Source organism: Hypomesus transpacificus, chromosome 15 (assembly GCF_021917145.1).
Source record: "Hypomesus transpacificus isolate Combined female chromosome 15, fHypTra1, whole genome shotgun sequence".
Taxonomy (NCBI): domain Eukaryota; kingdom Metazoa; phylum Chordata; class Actinopteri; order Osmeriformes; family Osmeridae; genus Hypomesus; species Hypomesus transpacificus.
The window spans coordinates 5,251,510-5,271,899 of NC_061074.1; the positions used below are offsets into that span (position 1 = coordinate 5,251,510).

General features: G+C 48.6%; 1 protein-coding gene across 2 annotated transcripts in view; it reads right to left on the reverse strand.

The window, feature by feature from the left end:
* Positions 1-20,390, reverse strand: part of LOC124478114 (BCAS3 microtubule associated cell migration factor-like) — a 62,244-nt gene that overhangs the window by 17,576 nt on the left and 24,278 nt on the right. For both annotated transcript variants that reach the window (XM_047036254.1, XM_047036253.1), the window contains exons 11-14: positions 20,245-20,328; positions 18,054-18,224; positions 15,529-15,622; positions 3,658-3,791 (exon numbers count right to left, since the gene is read on the reverse strand). In XM_047036254.1, coding sequence (XP_046892210.1) covers positions 3,658-3,791; positions 15,529-15,622; positions 18,054-18,224; positions 20,245-20,328 — 483 coding nt within the window. The remainder of the gene's footprint in view (positions 1-3,657; positions 3,792-15,528; positions 15,623-18,053; positions 18,225-20,244; positions 20,329-20,390) is intronic.

The window sequence follows — 20,390 nt, forward strand, 5'->3', positions numbered from 1 at the left end:
CCCAGAAGCCTGGGGGGCGTTTTTGTTGACTAACCACTTCTCACCCATACCGCAATGCCTTCCGTGTGGTGCCAGCCTGCGTGGGGCGCCAGGGGTGGAGCACAAAGTGCAGACTGGTCATGTGTGCTCGGGCCTCTACCATTGGTTACATGCAGAGTGCGAATTATACAATGACAATCAGGGGGGTCAACTTCTTCTCCAGGGCGTGTATCGACCCCCCCAACCTGTTGTTTTGACCTCTTTTGGGGGGGGTCCAGGTCCTAATTAGGGGGGGTCAGACCCCCCCCCCCCCCATAATTTGCACCCTGGTTCCATCACTGGCTGTCAGATGGCCTCTCACCTCAAAGGTCCAAACGGAGGAGAGGAGCTCACACAGGCCCACATTGATACTGTATGACTGTCTCTCAATCAATGACTTTAAAGCACTTGGTCCCCACGAGCATGTTGCATGTGTGGAGGGACACATGACGCTCATGGGCAAAGCAGAGGACTGGCCCTCCAAACATGACACTACAGGGTTTACAAGGGTCTCTGGCTTCCACAGGTAAATATTAGTTCTTCTACAGCAAATACAACCTCCCAAGCTGCCCATCCAAAACACTTTCATCACTTCATTATACTGTGGGACAGACTGCTGGGTTCAACTAAACAGCAGATAGACTGTATAATATACATATTGCATAATATATATTCTGTATGTAATAGGGTCCAAATGTCTGAGATCACACTGAACACTGAAAGAGGGAATTGAAGACAGAGAAAGTCAAGCACTCTGTGACGTAAAGAAAAAGCTCCTTGCTAAATGGTGCAAAACCTGATGAGCCCAGCATGATTTGACACACTGGTGGAGTCCATGCCAGTTTGAGTACACACTGTCATTAAAGTTCCAAGAAAATACCCAGCATTTTTCAACTTTTCACTCAAATTGCTAAACAGATTCATATTTTTGGACCATATGTATATACTACATATACGATATGTGTAAATTGCATTTCCTATTTATATGATACTGTATGTTGTAGCATACAGATACAAACACGTGCACACACAACACATGTCCAGCCATTAATAACTTAATAGAGCACCTTAACTGCTCTCTAAGAAAGTTACCTGTCTTAGTCTCAGTGGTAATGCATATGTCTGGCCTGGCAGGAGAGAGCAGTTTTGGTTTTTTAATACCCACACTTCAAGTGACCGGAGAGGAAAGCTGAACTCTCCCGTGGCTCCAGTGCTTTTAAGGCCCCGGCAGCTGTTCCCCCTGGCGTGTCATGTGAGACTAGAGGATGCAGGCCGCATGCTCCAGCACTAAGTGGGGAGTTTGGCTTTCCCTGCTGTGACACGGCGGGGGATACGTTCTTTTGGACGGGCGCTCTCTGTTGGAATTTGACTTCACATCTTTCCCCTCTCTCTCTCCTTTCCTGCCTCTCTTCATCTATAACTACTGGCTTTTACCCTCAACTCAAGCTCCTACTTTCCTGCATCTACAGTGCCGGTGACAGAACCAAGACCAGGATCAGGACCTGACAAAGACCAGGACCTGACAAAGACCAGGACCTGACAAAGACCAGGACCTGACAAAGACCAGGACCAGGACCTGACAAAGACCAGGACCTGACAAAGACCAGGACCAGGAACTGACAAAGACCAGGACCTGACAAAGACCAGGACCAGGAACTGACAAAGACCAGGACCTGACAAAGACCAGGACCAGGAACTGACAAGGACCAGGACCAGGAACTGACAAGGACTAGGACCTGACAAAGACCAGGACCTGACTAGGACCAGGACCTGACAAGGACCAGGACCAGGACCTGACAAGGACCAGGACCACCATGTGTAAAAGAATAATGATTAAAAAAGGGGAACATGATGAGCCCACAAGCCTGTGCCTCTTTCGTGAGCAGTAAATCCATACTACACAGACCAACCCCTGTCAAACAGCCTTTAGCGTATAGGAACTTTTTGCTATGGAAGTGAGTTGTAAGGCATTGTAGGACAGATTAAGAGATACAGCTCAGCCATGCTTTTGCTTGTCCAGTTTGTGAGTTTGTCTCCTCAGGGGAGGAAGACAGGAAGAGTCTCGTCTAGGGTGCAACAAATCTCCTCTTGCTCCATGCATTGGGTGTGTGTATGTCGGACAAAGAGAAAAAAGGGTGCCCGTGTGTATGTGTGTGTAAGCATGTAAGTGAGATGCCTCCTGTGATAACAGATACATTGGTCCACAACTTCAGAGAGAACCTGAATGGTGGACGTTGCTCAAAAGTAGGCTTGAGTTTACCTCAAAATGTAATTAATTTAATGAAACTAAAAAGCGAAGAAGACAGAGTGTGTGTAAGAGAGAGAGAGAGAGAGAGAGAGAGAGAGAGAGAGAGAGAGAGAGAAAGAGAAAGAGAGAGAGAGAGAGAGAGAGAGGGAGAGAGGGGGCCATCCCTCCTTGTAACACTATTAAGATCAGGTCTGTATTAGAGATAGAAGCTGAGAGAGGGAGAGAAGCGGGTGTATGAGTCTGTAGAGTGGATGTTTTCAGGAGAGGGAGGGAGGGTGGGACACAGACAGAAAGTGAGAGAGAATGAGAGAGAGAGCGAGAGAGAGAGAGAGAGAGAGAGAGAGAGAGAGAGAGAGAGAGAGAGAGAGAGAGAGAGAGAGCAAGAGAGAGAGCGAGAGAGAGAGAAACAGGGAAAGAGAGAGAGAGAGAGCGAGAGAGAGAGAGAGAGAGCAAGAGAGAGAGAGAGAGAGAGAGAGAAACAGGGAAAGAGAGAGAGAGAGAGAGAGAGAGAGAGAGAGAGAGAGAGAGAGAGAGAGAGAGAAACTGCCTGTGCAACTACTGTGCGAGGAAAACACACAGGCCATTTAACTGAATGAGAGAGTGAATGTTGTTTGAAACTCGCCATGCCCTATTTCTCTTACAAATTGTCTCTGCTCTTTAAAAAGTGTTTTCTTTGGACCCCTATGAATCGATTTGGGGGGAGGGGGGGGGGGGGGGGGGGGGGGAGGCTGCCATTGGACAGCTGTGAGGAATTGAGCTTTGCAGCTGAGTGAGAATGTAACGAGGCTGTCCGTGGCTGCTAAATCATCCTTCAGATCAATTAGAGAGTGTAAACCCAGGTCACACCCCATCCTGTTTGTGTTCTCGTCTCCCTAACATCAACTGTACTTACACCCAGTGGTATAAACACACACACAGTAGAGGATCACACACCCATGGCACATTGTGTTTGATTGTTTGTGTGTGTGCGTGTGTGTGTGTGCGTGCAGTCCAATCCACGCCCTCAGAGGAGCCAAGCTCCTCCGCCTCACACATAGTGGCACGCAGTAGTCTTCCTGTTGAGCAGAGAAGCTCGGGATGGGATGAGCCACAGAGCTCCTCTGCTCTGTGAAGCATTACCCTATTGAAGCTCTCCAGGGTTGTCTCAATGACAAGGTTTAGAAACAAAACAGGCTGCAGCCATGATCAAAGAGCCGCTTAAGATGCATGTCTAGAGCTCTAATGATACACAGGCAATGCAGGCGCGGGTGGCCCGACTCCACATGCAGGATTTCAAATATAACAAACTCTAAGTTCCATCGGGAGAAATAAACAAAATACCGTTTCCTACGTGTGTGTGCTCAAAAGCCTGTAGCACCGGAGTGTGTAGGTGAACGTGTGCGAGCCTTTACCTTTGCCTCCGTCTCCCCACGGTGTAGAGTGTACAGGTGATGCACGGCGCTCTGGGACGAGGCCCAGGGGTGCGTGAGGACCTGGAAGACATGGAAGTCGTGGCCCAGCGTGTCGGCCGTCACCAGCAGCATGCCTGGGGAGAGAGGGAGCGCTGGTCAGCTGAGACACACTGTGCACCTGGGCTGGGGCTCAGTAGGTCGACCTATCACACGCCAGCCACAGACGCTGGGATCTCCCAATTCATGCAGGATCCTTCCACAGGATACTAATAATTAATAATACTATCTTGAGGAGATTTTCTTGACCTATCACTGTCACAGTGTCTGTTCTGGGCATGAATGGTAAAAAATACACAACACAACATAACCCAAAAGTTATGTTTTTTGCAATGGCATGGTTTAACTTTAGAATTATATGAAGGATCATTTCAGATATGCGCCTATGTCAACGCAGTGGTAACAAAACAATTTAATTCACCAATACTACATTTACAGTATTTAGGCTAATGGATATAAAACTTAAAACCTCACCCACAACTGAAGCCATTTTACTTGAGAAAAAGGGTCAATGGAATGCAGTTAATAATAAAACCACTGGACCATGCAAAAACAGACAAATCCAACATAGTTGGACGTATCAGCGCCACCATGCCTTTAAACAAACAAACCACCCCTTTAAAATAGGCAAGCTATCGTTTGTTGTAGTCGTAAAACGCAACGTTATCCCTAACATCATAATTTGTTCCCCGGTTGAAAGTATAACCCATGCCGTCCTCTTCTTGGAAGGGCTGGGAGGTGTGTGTGTGTGTGTGTGTGTGTGTCCCTGTTTCATCACACGACCACAGTGCAGCTCAAGTGCAACCTCCGCTGACAGGACCATTCATTTCTGGCCAGTTTTATTTGAAGTTCGTCAAACTCCAGAAAGTATAGGCCTTTACTGTAAACAACACACTCAACAAACCACACCAGAACAAACCCAAAATCTAAACGGGCTGTCTATGCACTGCAGAGTTCGACAGAGCCCTAAAAACAGTCTCCAAAAGCTGAAACCTTTATACTCCGCCAGCAGCACAGCACTCCAAGCCTCGGCCCACAGACTCACTCGACAGGAGAGTAATTAGTAATTTTCATCTTTTTTTCCGTTGTATCTTTTAGATTGCAGCAGGTTTTAATTAGTGGGAAGACGTTATTGGGTGGCATCTTGAATGCGGAGGAGGGTTGGAATGGCATGAGATTAGAGGACCTCAACAGCACGTGCGTGCAGGATAGAACAACCCCCCCCACCCCCCAGGGAGAAGAACATGGGACAAAACGATCTCAACACAATCCACTCAAACATGTCTAGGTGTATCCAAAAATCTTCACCAGTCGTTGTATTTCAGGTGTGGAGATGGCCTAAAGGTGGAGGAAGGAGGCATGAGTGAAGAAGGGAGGGCACTCAGAACAGGGAGTCACTCAGATATTGGACGGGCGACCAAGACGATGAAAGGAGAAGGGAAGAAGAAGAAAAAAGGCAGCGGGCCGAAGCATTAGACGGCGGTTAGCTATTCATGCTGTATCAGAACGACCAAAAACCCAAGCATAGGCCCTGGCCCATAAACTGGAGGGGAAAAAAAACCACGCCCCAAATGAGGTGCCAAGCCACAAGAAGCATTTGCGTCAACTGGGACTACATGGAAAAGACTGGGCCCTTCTAATTATAGAGGCTGGAAACGGAAGCGGGGTGATTAGGAGTTGAGGCGCTGCGGTCTGTTTATCTGGGAGCTTCCTCTCTCCCTCTCTCCCTCTCTCCCACCCACCCTTCTTTCTTTCTTCCTCCCTCTCTGGTCATCGGTCCATCCCGCCCACTGCGCCAACATGTGACTGGCTGGAGTCTTTGACAGATAAGGCTTCTGCTGATGGTATGCTCTTTGCTCCAAAAAAGCAATTCTGGGCCGAGCGCTATGAGCTACGAGTGCCCCAGGCTGGGGCTTTTGTGGCCTTGTTGAAATACAGAGGCCCTCATCGAGAGGCGTCAGTCGGTTAGCCCGCGGGAAGCCCAAATTAAAAAGGAGGCTTGCTGGTCGGCGGGCGAGCCATGGCCGCTGTAAAAGATCTTTTGGGGAAACGTGAAGCCGTAGACGCACCGGCTGACACATCCTATTTATAACACCTTGTCCCCGAGGGTGAAGTGTTATTTACAACGTTTTCGTATGAAAAGGGGTTGGCACGCACACAAACACACTAGGCCGAAGCTAAGTGAGAACCTCTAATTTGCCATGTGTGCGAGACATGCGTCCACATGGACGTGAGGCCAGTGATATATCATTTCCATGAATCCCAAGTCTCCTTCTCTCTCTTTCTGGACCACTATAGGACTTCTTTCTTGTTTTGTTTTGCTACAGCCTTTCTGTCACGTCCCTAACCGTGCAAACACAAAACATCTGTTCAGTCCCATTAATAGTGAGAGGATGTTTCATTTCCATAGTTGCCAGGTCTGCATTTTTTCAGAGAAATAGTGTGTGTGTGTGTGACAGAGAAAGAGAGAGATAGAGAAATAGTGTGCATGCGTGAAAGAAAGAGAGAGAGGGAGGGGGGTAGAGAATTGAAGCGGGCGATGAGGTCTCCCACTTGGCAACACAGAGGGCAGCAGCAAAACAAGTCCCCTTTCCAATTAACAACACTTGGCTCCAGAAAGCTTAAAAAAAAGGGGAAATCTCAAATGATAACCATGTGTAAACCTTAAAAGGGAGGACACTGGGGAATCAGAGAGCTCTGGTGTCAAGCATAGACTTCTGAACAAATGAGAGCAACTCACTCACAGAGGGGTATCCATCACTTTAGCTGTTTCATCTGTTGGATTAGCTGTTGGGAGTGCTTGTTTGTGTGTTGCCGATTCTGGAGTGAGTGTGCGTACTGTGTGTGTATACGAGTGTGTGTGTGTGTATACGAGTGTGTGTGTGTATGGCTGTCTCTGTTGACTGCGTCCGTGCTGCGCTTATCGAGGTGTTTATGACAGCGGGCGGAAAGCCCTCACACGGCTGCAGTAAAGTGGGCTCCGGCCACACATCAAAGCTGCCCACTCGTCCCACACCAGGCTAAGTTCACTGGGTCTCGAGGCCACATCTCTCTCTCCCCCTCTCCCTCTCCCTCTCTCCCCCTGTTTTTGCCTCACCACCCCAAAGTCCAGTTAACCAGAAGAGAGAGGGAAGGGACCCCACGGGCTGGAACACACATGTTATGCACACACAGTTCACCAAATGGTCGATATGCTGTTTGTCTTTTATGACGAAACTCCTGAAGCTTCACCTGCTTTGTTTAGAAAGGGGATTGTTTGTTGTTGATCAGAATGCTTCTACAAACTCATCTTAAATGAGGTGGAAAAGAAGATGGGATGGAGGGATAGAGAAAAGGAGGCGGGATGAGGGATAGAGGAAGCAAGGGTGCATGGTCAAAAGTGTTTTTTTGTTGTTGTTTTTTTGTTTTTTCTCTCTCTTTTGGTCTGTTCTTGACTGTCGTGATGACCGCTACAGATTCCATGATGGTCGATGGTGGGTGTAGAGGCCGGGTACTGTGTGGGCACGTTCCCCTTGTCTTGACACTCACCACTACCTCTTCACAGCCATCATGCAGTGGAGAAGCTTTATTTGCACTTGGCACCAAGGGCCTGGCACAAGCGGGCACAGCTGGCACGAGCAGGGCACAGCTGGCACGAGCAGGGCACAGCTGGCATGGAGCCTTTAGCATGGCACAGCAGCGCTAGACTGCGACCGCTCTGGCTTGGACTGGGGCTTGCTCAAGCACTCTTAACTCCCGAAACCACATCCACAATTCACTCTGGGAGCGTTTGTAGGGAGAGAGAGAATGAACGAGGGAGGTTGGGGGTGAAGGAGGGAGGTAGGGGTGAAGGAGGGAGGGAGGGAAAAAGGTGCTTACGGTTCATTTGATCTACAGTGGGGTGAAACCGAGGAGTGTGTTTTTCTAACTGCATCACAGCCAGACCACCAGTGAGCTGAGCTCATATTAATAGATTTTGTGTGTGTGTGTGTGTATATACATATATATGTGTGTACGTGTGTGTAATGTGTGACTGTGTATGCGTGTGTGTGTGTATCTGTGTGTGTGTGTGTGTGGTGTGAGACTGTGTATGCATGTGTGTGTACGTGGTGTGTGTATCTGTGTGTGTGTGTGTGTGTCTGTGTGTGGTGTGAGACTGTGTATGCATGTGTGTGTACCAGGTGTGTGTATCTGTGTGTGTGTGTGTGTGTGTGTGTGGTGGTGCGACCTCGCCGAGAGGCTGCCATTAGTTGAATATTAAGATGTTGGTGGAGCCCACTAACAAGGCAAAACCTGTCTGCCCTTTCAAGTCACGCCGCCTTACTGGCCAAGCAAGGCCTGTGGGTGCCAGCCAAACTGATGGAGCGTGGCTGAAAGTGAGAGGCGGTCAGTACTAGATTATCTCGGTAGATTTTAAGTGGCGAGCTACACTTAAATCCATCATCTGTGCGTGGAACGCTTGTGTGTGTTTGCACTGCTCTGCTTTCCTTACCTCGCCACCACAAAGTCGACTGGCCCCGCCCTCTTTGCTGTCGAGAATGACAGTCCAAGAGGCGCAATCTAAATCAGTCATCCTAACCCTCACATCACTTTACACTTATTGTGTACTGTGTGTTTTACGTGTGTAGTGCACATTCTGTGCATGTGTACTGTGTGTATGTGTGCATGCTGTAATGTGGGTGTCTTTGTGTGCGTTTTTTTTGTTTTTTTCCGATATCTGAACAAACACGTTCTCACAGTAGATTAGGCAAACCCCTTTTGTTTCCATGTTTAAAAGCTCCCGAAACTAATTTGTGGCGAACCACAATCTCCAGATAAAGAGCTGGGACTGCAGAGGCGAGCAGCGACCGATGATAAAAAGCTTTAATCCTTTTCTCTGCAAACAGACAGTCGCCCCTCCTGTAATCTCCTTCCCTTTAAATGTTTGCCTTTATTTCTGAAAGTGTTCTGTTAGCTAATGAATCCTCTCAAATGTTCGCCTCCACGGATCCGATTTCACAGTGCCCTCCCCGCGGTGCCGCTGGATTCAGAAGAGGTGTGTGGGGGACAAGCTGTTTTGTAAAGTTGAGTGTGTGTGTGTGTGTTGATAGGGTTGGTATTCATTTACACTACTGGGAAAGACACTGTCACAAACTAGCCTGCAAAACAAATGTTAGACCCAAATCCCAGGAGCATGAAGCTGAACACGCTCACACACACACACAGTCTCTCTCCCCCCCCTCCAAAAACAATCAGACATTGTGAGTTGTTCTGTGTGGGCTGTAAATGACGACGACAGTGCTGGAGTGTCTAGTGTGTGTGTGTGTGTGTGGATGGGTGTCAGGTGGAGGTCTGGAATTAAGGGAGTAGGTTGTGTGGGTGATTCAGGAGGTTTGGTATGGGTTGATGTTTCCACTAAGACCTTGAGCATGGTCACTGGCCCAGTCTCCCTCTCCCTCCCTCCCTCCCTCCCTCCCTCCCCCTCTCTCTCTCTCTGATCTCCATGTGGTTTTACAGGCCTCAGGTCTGAGGCCCCTGACTCCCCAGCACGCTGCTGCACCAGTTTAACCAGCTCGGCATGGAAACACCATCAAACTAGCCAGGGCCAGCAGCAGCTTTTACAGCCTCAGACAGTGGGAGAGTGTGTCTTCATACCAGCACCACTCAGAGGGCTCAGTCTGTTAGATGGCTCAACAAGTCACCTTATTAGGGATGGTAGTCATGTAGAGGCATATACATTTATTGCAGTTGGATTGATATGACCCCAAACTAAATACTAATAACTTATACTGTTTGCGGGGAACCTGGCAAAAGAAACAACTGTTTGGTCAAAATATTCATAATCTTCTCATAAGAGGAATAAACGGCAGAGATGTTCTTTTCTTCTTCTTCAGTTCTACTTTCACATTTTTAAGAGACTAAGGCACACACACACAACAATAAATAGCAGTCACAAACAAGTTGTAGGCAATTGAGCTAGGGGCGGAAGGCCAAGAAAATTATTCTTTTGGCTTTGAGCACGAGAAAAAGAAAGAAAAAGAAGCAAAGACGACAGGCTGAAAGAGTGAGAACAGATCACATGAGCGGAAAGCTCCGGGCCAACTGGCTTTCTCCGGCTGGGGCTGACGCTGGACAGACAGAGAGGCAGCCCCAGAGAGGCAGCCCCAGCCCCAGAGAGGCAGCCCCAGAGAGGCAGACCCAGAGAGGCAGCCCCAGCCCCAGCCCCAGCCGCACTCAGCATCACAACAGGAACCAAAACAATCATCACGGGAGATTTGAACAGCTCAGAAACTGCGGTCTAAGCGTAGCGAGAGAAATAAAGAGAGAACAGAGAGAACAAATAAAAGAGAGCGAGAGAGAGAGTGAAAGAGAGAGAGAGAGAGAGTATTACATAGATTATGACAGACCTCTCTAGGGGGAACTATATAGATCATCAGCTTTGGTTAATGCCATTATGAAATGGAGCTTATGCGGAGCCAGAGGCGCTTCGCTAATGCCCGTGTTCGCCCCTTGGTAAGTCGTGGGCAGGAAGGGAAAGGGCACCGACTCGTGGCCCCCACCCTGGGACTGGGGGATGGGAGGGGGGGGGCTCGCTCCCTAATCTAGACTGATTGTGTCACAGTGGACAGCCCCACAGCTGGGCAGAACTGCACACACACGCAACCACACCCTGGGTTAGAAAGAAAAGCATTACAAAGCACCCAGACGGCATGTGCACCAACACACAGCTGTCTGGACACTTGCAGGCACAAACACAAGCACACACAGAATCTAGAGAAGATACCAAGGCGGCCGCCTGCTCATCGTCTGAGGCATGTTTTCAGGCGTAAATCACAGAGGCGGGGGAGCCGCGAGGGCTAATTACTAGCTCTGTGCGAAGACACAGCTCGTTTCATGCCGAATGAGCGGGGCTGGTGTGCGTGTGTGCGGCCGCTGGTGAGCGCGGGGTGTCTTCCCTCGTGTTCAGCATGTGTGTGTGGGATCTGGGGCTTTGGGCTGGGGGCCGCTCCCTCTCACACATCAGTGGGACGCAGGGACAAAGTTATGACACCGCAGAGAATCTTCATCACAGTACAGCTGCTCCGCTGCTTTCCGCAGTCACGGCCCATTCCACAGGCTAGTCATTACAGCGCTGTGTTGCTAAACACGGGCCGGGGGTTTGGTGGGACGTGGCAGCGTGGCATGACATGTGCTCAGGCCTCATGTGACATCCTTTGAAGAGATTCCAAAACTTCCCGTCTTGAAGCTCAATTAGAAAGTCTTGGTTGGAGTGCTGTAGTAAGGTGTGGGGGATTCAATGTCAGAAAGGTTTTAACAGTGCACTGTAGAAGAGTGTGCACAAGAGGCTGTGTGTGTGTGTGTGTGTGTGTGTGTGTGTGTGTGTGTGTGTGTGTGTGTGTGTGTGTGTGTGTGTGTGTGTGTGTGTGTGTGTGTGTGTGTGTGTGTGTGTGTGTGTGTGTGTGTGTGCGTGTGTGCGTGTGTTTGTGTGTGCGTTTGTGGGAAAGGCAAAGAAAAGAGGGAAGAAGGGAGGGGGTTACATAAGAGGAGGTTGCCTAGTGTACATGAGTGATATCAATCGATTCCACAGAAAGAGAGATGAATGAGAAAGACAGTAGGAGAGACAGCAGGAGAGATGGAGAAGGAGAGAGAGAGATACATGTAGCCTCTCTTTAAGAGCGGTTCTATTCTCTGAGGTAAATGAAGGTGCAGCCTCGGGGGGGGGGAGGGAGAGAGAGAGAGAGAGAGAGAGAGAGAGAGAGAGAGAGAGAGAGAGAGAGAGAGAGAGAGAGAGAGAGAGAGAGAGAGAGGAAGGAAGAAACATAGAAAGAAAGAGAAAAAGAAGCAAGGGAGGAGAGGTGAAGCGTGGAGGGACATTATGTGTTGTTTATTAATCATCGCCATACAGCAGTCTGATACTATTCTCTGATGAATCCCCTTTTCAGACACACATGCATTCTCTTTCACACACACACACACAGTGCTATCTGACCCGCGACTCGAGCCGATGACCAAAGTCAAGGAGCGTGGGCGCGACGAGGTGAAAAACACTCACAGCTCACACACAACACACTGCAGCTGTTCAGAGGAACGCTCCACGACCGCCTTCAACGCCGTCCTCTAATTACACCACCAGGAATAGAAAGCAGAGACGCCACAGTGACAGAGCGCCAGCCGCCCCAAAACTGCACCGTCCGCGGCCTGGCTGCGCTACCTCCCCACCCACCACCACCCCCCCCCTCTCTGTTGTGAGTCCAACATACACAGGCCTTTGGGGTTTGTTACATAACAGCCGGAGAGCAGGCTCTGGACTTTCCAGACGCATCCAGTCATGGCATTGTTTCATGCTGGGACTTTAGACGTTATAGGGGGGTGGTGTCCTCCACTTGACCACAGTGGAGCCACATACAGGCCCAGATCACAGAGGTAACACTCCCTGGCCCCCAGCACACACACACACACACGCACACACACATTTACAGAGACACGTAGGCACCCACATAAACATACACTTTTTTTTGGGACTGAGCTTCTGGAATAGTTCATCTTGGGCCAGTCGGGGCAGCTTGAAGGCAAGCACAGTTTCAGGACTGCAGGCTCCTTTCCTGGCAGTCCTGGAAACCAGCAGTACTTAAGACAACAATGCCAGAGACATTTTTGATCATGCGGACGGCTTAATGATTAAAGAGTCCCAAATGATAGCATGCTAGTAAGGACCTCTTGCGGCAAGCATTCGTCCTGATCTCATTAACGGACCAAAATGAGGGCCGCTTGTTTGTTTTCCAGGGGTGCTCCTCTAGTGCCTGACCAATGTAATAATTCAAAACACTTATGAGGGGTTCTGCAATTAAGCGGTAACGGGCACATATCATTATTTGGGAGTTAGGTCAGACAGGTGCGTGTGTGTGTGTGTGTGTGGAGGGGGTGGGGGGGTGGGGGGGTTATCTAAAAGCACACAGCTGGGGCAGAGTAATGGAACGGGCGCTGGGGGGCTGTTGGCTTGTTGGCTTGTTGACTTGAGGGTTGTCTAGAGACGGGTGTGTGTGGGGGGGGTTGTTTTCTTTTGTGAGACAGGGACTACAACGTTGTTTTCTTTGAACATGACGTTGTGGGTTCTTCTGGAACAGATACGTGTAACTTTAGGTCCCTTTTACTGAACGCCCACCCCATCTCCCACAGCCAGCAAAGCGTTTTGACGGCATTCTTACCTAATTGAAAGTTGGCCCCGAAGCTTTCCTGGAGTTAAAGACCCAATATGTTGTGAATGGAGGTAGGATTGTGTGTTGAGGTCCATTTTACAGTGAAGGCTTTCTCTCTGAACCTTGGTCATAAAGATGAAAGCCGGTCACGGTTGACCGTAGCTGTGCGGTTGACCAGAGCGCTGGCACCATGATCTTTATCTCCTGTTCAATCCGGCTCCACACACAGTTATGGGGCAAAGGTTGACGCAAGGGAACCTCTGTGAACCATGTGCGCCCCCTTGAGGTGTTTGTGCCAGGTCACAAAGGGGCAGACAAGAAGCCCTTCACCATGCAGCTTCTTAACTTGTATTATGTATTATCTATGTATTAATGGTGGTTATTCAGTCTCTAGTTTTGTGAGGTTTGGTATCACAAATCTGGTAAGATGTCTCAAATCAATTCCTCTGTTCAATTCAGTAGGCCTTGGACATTAGAGGCAAACCGTATATGGACTGCAGATCCAGATGAGCACTTCTCCGACCAGGATGAAACCTCAAGCCCAGACATTGAGCACACGGGAGTATGCATGCGTTGTTTCTCCATTGTTTTACGGCTGCTGCTAAATCTCAAGAGTAGCGTACTGAAATGCTGGTCTACATCAAGCAAGCCTAATTCCTGTATCCATCACCAGCAAGGTACGATCTAAAATCTTTGGCATTTTGAAATACCATAAATGTCAGGCCCACTCATAAAACCCTGCGTTCAGAGCCTGATTCATCAACCTTGAGTCTGACAGAGTTTAAGCCCTGTCCTTCTAGTTTTAATCGGGTGTTTACCAGGGAACAGCGTGCTATGGATGTGTGGGTCATTGTCTGAGAAGCTATGACTCATACGCCGAGAGCTCTTATTGATATTGGTAGTGTGGGTACTAGTACTTTGTGTGTTGTGTGCCTTTGTGTGTAAATGAAAAGAAAGAAAGAAAGAGAGCGAGCGAGCGGGAGGGAGGGAGGGAGGGAGGGAGGGAGGGAGGGAGGGAGGGAGGGAGGGAGGGAGGGAGGGAGGGAGGGAGGGAGGGAGGGAGGGAGGGAGGGAGGGAGGGAGGGAGGGAGGGAGGGAGGGAGGGAGGGAGGGAGGGAGGGAGGGAGGGAGGGAGGGAGGGAGGGTGAAGAGTAGAAACATTTTGTCTCATCTTCACCTCCACATAGCACAGTCTGACAACATTCTCTCACTTCACTCACACACACAAAAACACACAATTTGGTGCTCCCCTGGGGAACAGCCTGCAATGGATGCCAGAGTCATTGTCTTGGATACAATGACTCATGAGCCAAGAGCTCATAGATAGAATATCAGTGTAAGCATGAGAACTTAGTAAGTGTGTGTAGTGTGTGCTGGAGTGTGTAAGTACAATGTTGTTTTGTATAAGTACAGTGCTAACGTGTGTGTATGTGTGTGTGTGGACACTGGTGCCTCTGTCTTCAATATGACCCTTTTCCTTGGAGGAGCACCATTCAGTCTTTAGCCTAAGCATGTGAAGAATTCCAGTGGAACTGGAGGTCACAGTGAGCGCCATCTTTCAGCAGCTTTTTTATTACATGCACTTCCAGCAGGCCCTCAGACACACACACACACACACAAAAGAAGCCAGGACACAGCGTGGTGTAGAGTGAAGCAGGTTTAAGACACTCTGGCTCAAACTGAAGACCAACTGAAGGGAGGGGAACAATAAAGAGAAAGAAAATCAAAGAGCGAAAGAAAGGCAGAGAGAGGGGAAAGAGAGAAAAGAAGAGAGGACTAGGAAAGAGAGAGAGAGTGACGGTGGAGAATGGCATGGATGGTTTACATTGTGTTTTAACCAGCTGAGACCGTGTTGTGACACAGACGACAGGATGTCAAATGAATTATGGGGGCTGACCCCAGACACAGACACTCCAGACTCAAGATAGCCCTCTTATGAGTGAGAAGATGAGCGGAACCCAATACCTCATACACCCAGGGCGGCTCTTAAGGGTGTCGGCTAGACATCAAGGCCAGTCAAAAAGTGTGTGTGTGTATGAGTAAGTAAAAGGGCTGTGTCCCTAGCCAGTGGTGTGTGTGTGTGTGAGAGAGGGGGAGAGAGAGAGAGATTTAGAGAGAGAAAGAGGGGAGAGAGAGAGAGAGAAAGAGGGGAGAGAGAGAGAGAGAGAGAGGGGAGAGAGAGAGAGAGAGAGAGAGAGAGAGAGAGAGAGAGAGAGAGAGAGAGAGCCAGGGGCTGGGCTCACCTGCAGCCTTTACACAATGGAGGCCACTCGGTCAACCAAGTCCTGCAGTAACAGTGGCACTTCACTCCACAGTGGGAGAATGACAAAAAATGACGTTCAACAAGTAACACACACACATCAGACACACTTCTCCACATCACAGGCCCAGTTACACCCTACCCTGGAGTCCCCCCACAAGGGTTACCACGGGGACAGCTGCGCCACATAAGAGACACAGAACTTCACACACTCCCCAAAAATGTATTTTCAAGCCTCAATTCCTCTACATCGTTCACTTGCCTTGAAACTGCCAAACTAGCCCTTAAACTTCCTGAAGTAACCTTCAGCTTGGTATTGTCGGTCCAAAATAAACACTTGTGTTTTTACATGCACGTGTGTGTGTGTGCATGTGTGTTGCAAGTGCTCTGTGTACTCACCACTGGGGTTGAACTGCATGCAGGATATGGGCTTATCGTGGGCTGGGAAATGGGCCACAACTCCTTCTCCATCAGAATCATCACTCACCAGGACCTGAAAGGTGAACACCACACACATGGTCATGCACCACAGCCAAAACATTCCCACAATGGGACTTTCCAAGATCTCCAAAGTTCCATATTAATACTCTATCTAGCCACTAAACATATTCTGTTTGTTCCCCCCCTTGACACACTGCTTACCAGAAGATGACGGACAAAAAATCCAGTGTGATGACTTTGGTGCCTACAGCACCATCTACATACTATGCTGATTCATCTTAAGGTCTGTGTGCAGAAAAACTAAGAGTCAAAAATCACACTGATAATGAGTATTGCCCCCTTGTGGATAGACAATATCCTCTTATGAAAGAGCAATTCACCCACTTGGTTTACATATCGGTTCACCAGAAAATGTATTTTCTCTGTACATCTTAGTAAACGGACAACGCCTGAAACTCAAGTGTGTGTCTCCCAGCATCTGTGTTTATGATATAAACTTAGGTCATGAACAGAGATTAGAACTAAGCCCATACATGAGACAAGGAGGGAAGGAGAAGGAGAAAGGAATACAGAGAGAGAGAACAAGCATGAAAGAGAAGGAAAATAGGAAAGAGAAAGCGGCATAGAAAAAGATAGATGGAGAGGAACAAGACAGAAAGAGACAGAGAGAGACAGAAAGACAGAGAGACAGAAAGACAGAGAAAGACAGAGAATGAAAGAGAGACAGAAAGAAAGAGAGACAGAGAGCAGTGTCAAATCTGGCCCCAGTGCTGCATGAGGGACGAGTGGGGTTGAAATGTTTTAATAAGAGCTGGTCCAAACAGAAAACAGCCAGCAGAAACGAAGGCCTTCATTTTACACCAGAGGGAAAGAGAGAGAAAAAAGAACAAGGGGAGGAGAAAAAGAAAGAAACGGCTGGGTGACATAAACCAGATCCCTTTTATTATGGCGCAGGCAGACAATGTTGTTCTGTGAGGGAATCCTGCTGGAGCCCTTTGAAAAGAGAATTAGTGTCGGACCAGGGCTGGCTTTGGTGGGTAAGCCTATTACACAGGAGTAAGGGGAGGTGCGTGTGTGTGTGTGTGTGTGTGTGTGAGAGAGAGAGAGAACAACAGTTAACAAGATGTTTCCACCACACAAGAGGTGGACAAACAACAAGACTGAGGCTGTTCCAATGTTAGAGCAACCAGGTTGAGAAACCAATCATATCATGACTTCATCCCGAGCCATCGGACACAATTATTTGCTGAAGTCACAATGAAATACAAATGTTTCCTCGTCCTCCTGCTCGTGTGTTTTTTCTCTGTCTCTCCCCTGCTCCTGGTGAGTGTAGGGTTACTGCAAAACGTCTGGTGACACAGTGCAGGCGTGCCTCTGAGGGATTGTGGGTCCAGGCTTCCAGAAGCACTGTGTGTGTGTGTGTGTGTGTGTGCGCGTGTGCGTGTGTGTGTGTAGGGGGCACGATGAGCACCAGGAGTGGACAGGCTTGAAAGGACAGCCCCATGTGCACAGTGGGACGGATGGTGGCCATAATATTCCCTCCTCCTATCAAGTTAGTGCTAGTGGGATTTAAAATGTAGGCTAAATGCTGCAATTCTGATGAGGTTTCTGCTTCTCACACTTGGTTTTCTGGTTGTAGATCAGAAGCAAGGAGTTCAAACTATGACACGTAGGTGTTAGAGTATTAAGATTTAGTCCAGAAACTGTATCGTACTGTTTACTCTGTCCCTGTTGAGTTTCTTGGAGGAAGCTGAGACAGAATGGGGGTAAAAGGCAGTGCTCTCACGACAGGAAGCTGACAAGTACAAGTACCTTTTAACGTCTTGTGAGGTTGCTGTTGGCGTGCTTCGCAACTCATTCATTCATACAACCCCCCCCCCCCCCCTTACCACCACCACACACACACATACCACACTCACACACAAACAGCAACGTATTTACCTAGCACGTTTCCCCCCTTCCCCTAACCCACTGCTAAAAACAGACAGGACCATGGTAGCAAAAACCCAAAGCTGTGAAAACGTGTATGCAAGCAAATCCAATCACACCTTTGAATGTGTCTGTGAGGTGTGAGGTGGGCTGCCACATTAGCACACGGGTGGCAGAAAAAGGTTTGGCCTGGAAGGTTTTCCTCCCTTTTCCCAGCGATCCGCAGAATAACCCGGGAGGTGTGTTTATTGAGGTTGAACTTGACGAAGGTGGGAAAATATGAACTGCTAAAAAGTACACCAATTTAACCTTTGCTGTGTCTGTGTGTGTTTGTCTAAACCAAGGGATGGGGTTTGGCCACCTGGCAGCCATTTCTGGGCAGCCACAGTGGTTTAGAAGCAAGGCTCTAACTGCAATTGAAAAGTTATTTTAGATTTAAGGGAAGGTGAAGGGAAAAATAGACCTTCATTAGTTGACCAAAAATAAATAGATTTAGTCAAGGGACAAACTGACAGTTATGCCATTGCCTAAAGCAGTCAAAGACACACCCATACCTGTCCTTCTCCAACGGTGTGCGTGTCAATGACGGTGACGACTCCGGGGGCGTGAGGGCTGCGCCGCGTGGCGCTGTGCGGTGTCCCCTCCTCATCTGGGGTGCCCGCAGGCAGGGTGCCAGCCAGCTGAGTCACTACTTTGCCCATCATAGTTAGACCTGTCTTTAGAGTCTGGTGAAAGAGAGATATGAGAGAGAAAAGAGAATAAATAGGAGAATGAAGAGACAGATCAGTACACTGTTGTTTTGTGTTTGACAGTAATGTTGGGCAAAGTCCAGTTCAAACAAGTCCAATTCAAACATTCATTGTCACTGACAGATAACATGAGGCTGAGGTCTGCATGGGAGATCTTTCTTGTAAAAGGGCCACCTCAGCCTGTGTTCTGTGATGGATTTTAGCATTGAGGGAGACAGTACTGGAGTGTTGGTCAATATAGACGGCTGGGTGAGAGCTGCATTGGTGGTCAATAGACAACTACCAGTCACTCCGTCTGGGTGCTTGTGTGTGTGTGTGTGACTGTGTATGTGTGTGTGACTGTGTGTGTGTGTCAAAGTGCCTGTTTGCTCAGTGCTATCCAGCCAGCTGATGATGACGGGGAGTGCTGAAACAGCAGGAGCCGTGTGTGTGTGTGTGTCTGTCTTTGTGTCTGCCACCAGTCCCCCACAACCCCACCCGGAATCTCTGCACAGATCAATGGCTCCTGTTTGGACTAGCACTAAGAACTCCACCTGCAGTGATTAGAAAACACATTAGTGTTGATCAATTAGGAGCCAAACGCCTCGCTTAATAATTGATGGGGCTCCCAGCAATTTACACACACGCGCGCAGGCAGACAGTCTGTTAGTGGGCATGGCGGAGTCGCAGAGCGAGAGGAGGGAGTGGTGTGTGTGATCCACAAATCCGACAAACACGAGGCGCCACGCCGTATTGACAGTGCTGCCTGGCCTGAATGCCTGATTAGGCTCTCTGGGGCCCTTTGCGCTGACACACACACAGAAACACACAGAACCACAGCTGACTCCATTAGTTCAGTACAGTGTAGAGGGGGAGATAGACTCCACTTAAGTAGCATTATCCATTTCCTTCAGCGGGGCCACAGAGGTGTGTTTGAGTCAGACACCCTGGCTAGGACCTGAGAGGACACAGGAGTCTCCAGAAGAGCACACACACACACACAGACAGAAAAACAAACACACATTCCTTTGTGCTTCGAGTGTTTAAAACTATGAGGCAATGCAAAGCTTATCACATTTCCACCTAAAGGTGTATGAAATGAAAAGTTAAAACCAGTAAAAATATAAAGTTGCATCCATTCTGAAAAATAACAGTTGATATATGAGCAAGAATAAAGCAGCCTACAGTTGGATACAGTAGCAGGTTTAAAAAAACGTCCTCTTAAGGTCTGGTCCATATTTGACTTATTCCCCTCTCCCTGGTCTCCTTTTAGAAACCTTCCACAACCCCGACCCAACTTGACGGTCTGGGTCGCAGCTATACCTTAAGTTGTAGCCAGAAGGTCGCTACACGGACTAGAGGGGAGGCTGTGACACGTGTATTGAGATATATGGTTGTAGGCCGTCCACGGGTACAGCAGACAAGATGTCTGGATTTCAGGACCCCTTAACCTTGTTTACCTCCGCTAGGCAATCCCTTTAGCAACGTAGCTCTTTTTGATGTATGCCACCATTAGCTCGCTAATGGGGCTTCTCTCACGCTAGCCGTTAGTGCTCATTAAGGAGAATGGAGGGCACGGAACAGGGGAATAAGTTGTTCAGCCTTCATAAATCAATTTGCTTCTCTTATGGGAGACGGGGTGGATATGCGAAGAGACTGAAACCATATGAGGAGTCGCTACGCAAGCGCAAAACAGCGACCGGCTACATAAATTGAGCTTGGTATCAAAGGGCTGTTAGCAGTTAGCGACTTAGCCCAAGCAGTGCTCTCCAGCAGAGTAGTAATGCAAACTTATTGAGGGATGGATTACTGTGTGAAAGCTCCTTTAGACAAGCAGGGTTGATGGAGTGCCTCATAACTGTGTCTCCCTCACCAGGAAAGCAAGGTGGATCTAATAACAGCTCGTATGAAAGCTTAGATGTTGGTAATCACATAGCCATTCAAAAGAGACCACGATAGATGTTTTTCAACTAGGACCTAGGTTTATGTGTGTGTGCGTGCTTGCACATCAACTCACTTTAGCAGCACTGATGACGGTAGCTGTGTAGGACTGGGCATTGTCACCGCACGCGCCTCCTCGCGACTGGTGAGAGCGGATCAGCTATGTGGAAACGAAGGATACGAAGTTATTGATTGTGAGATGAAGAACCTGACGTTGGAAAA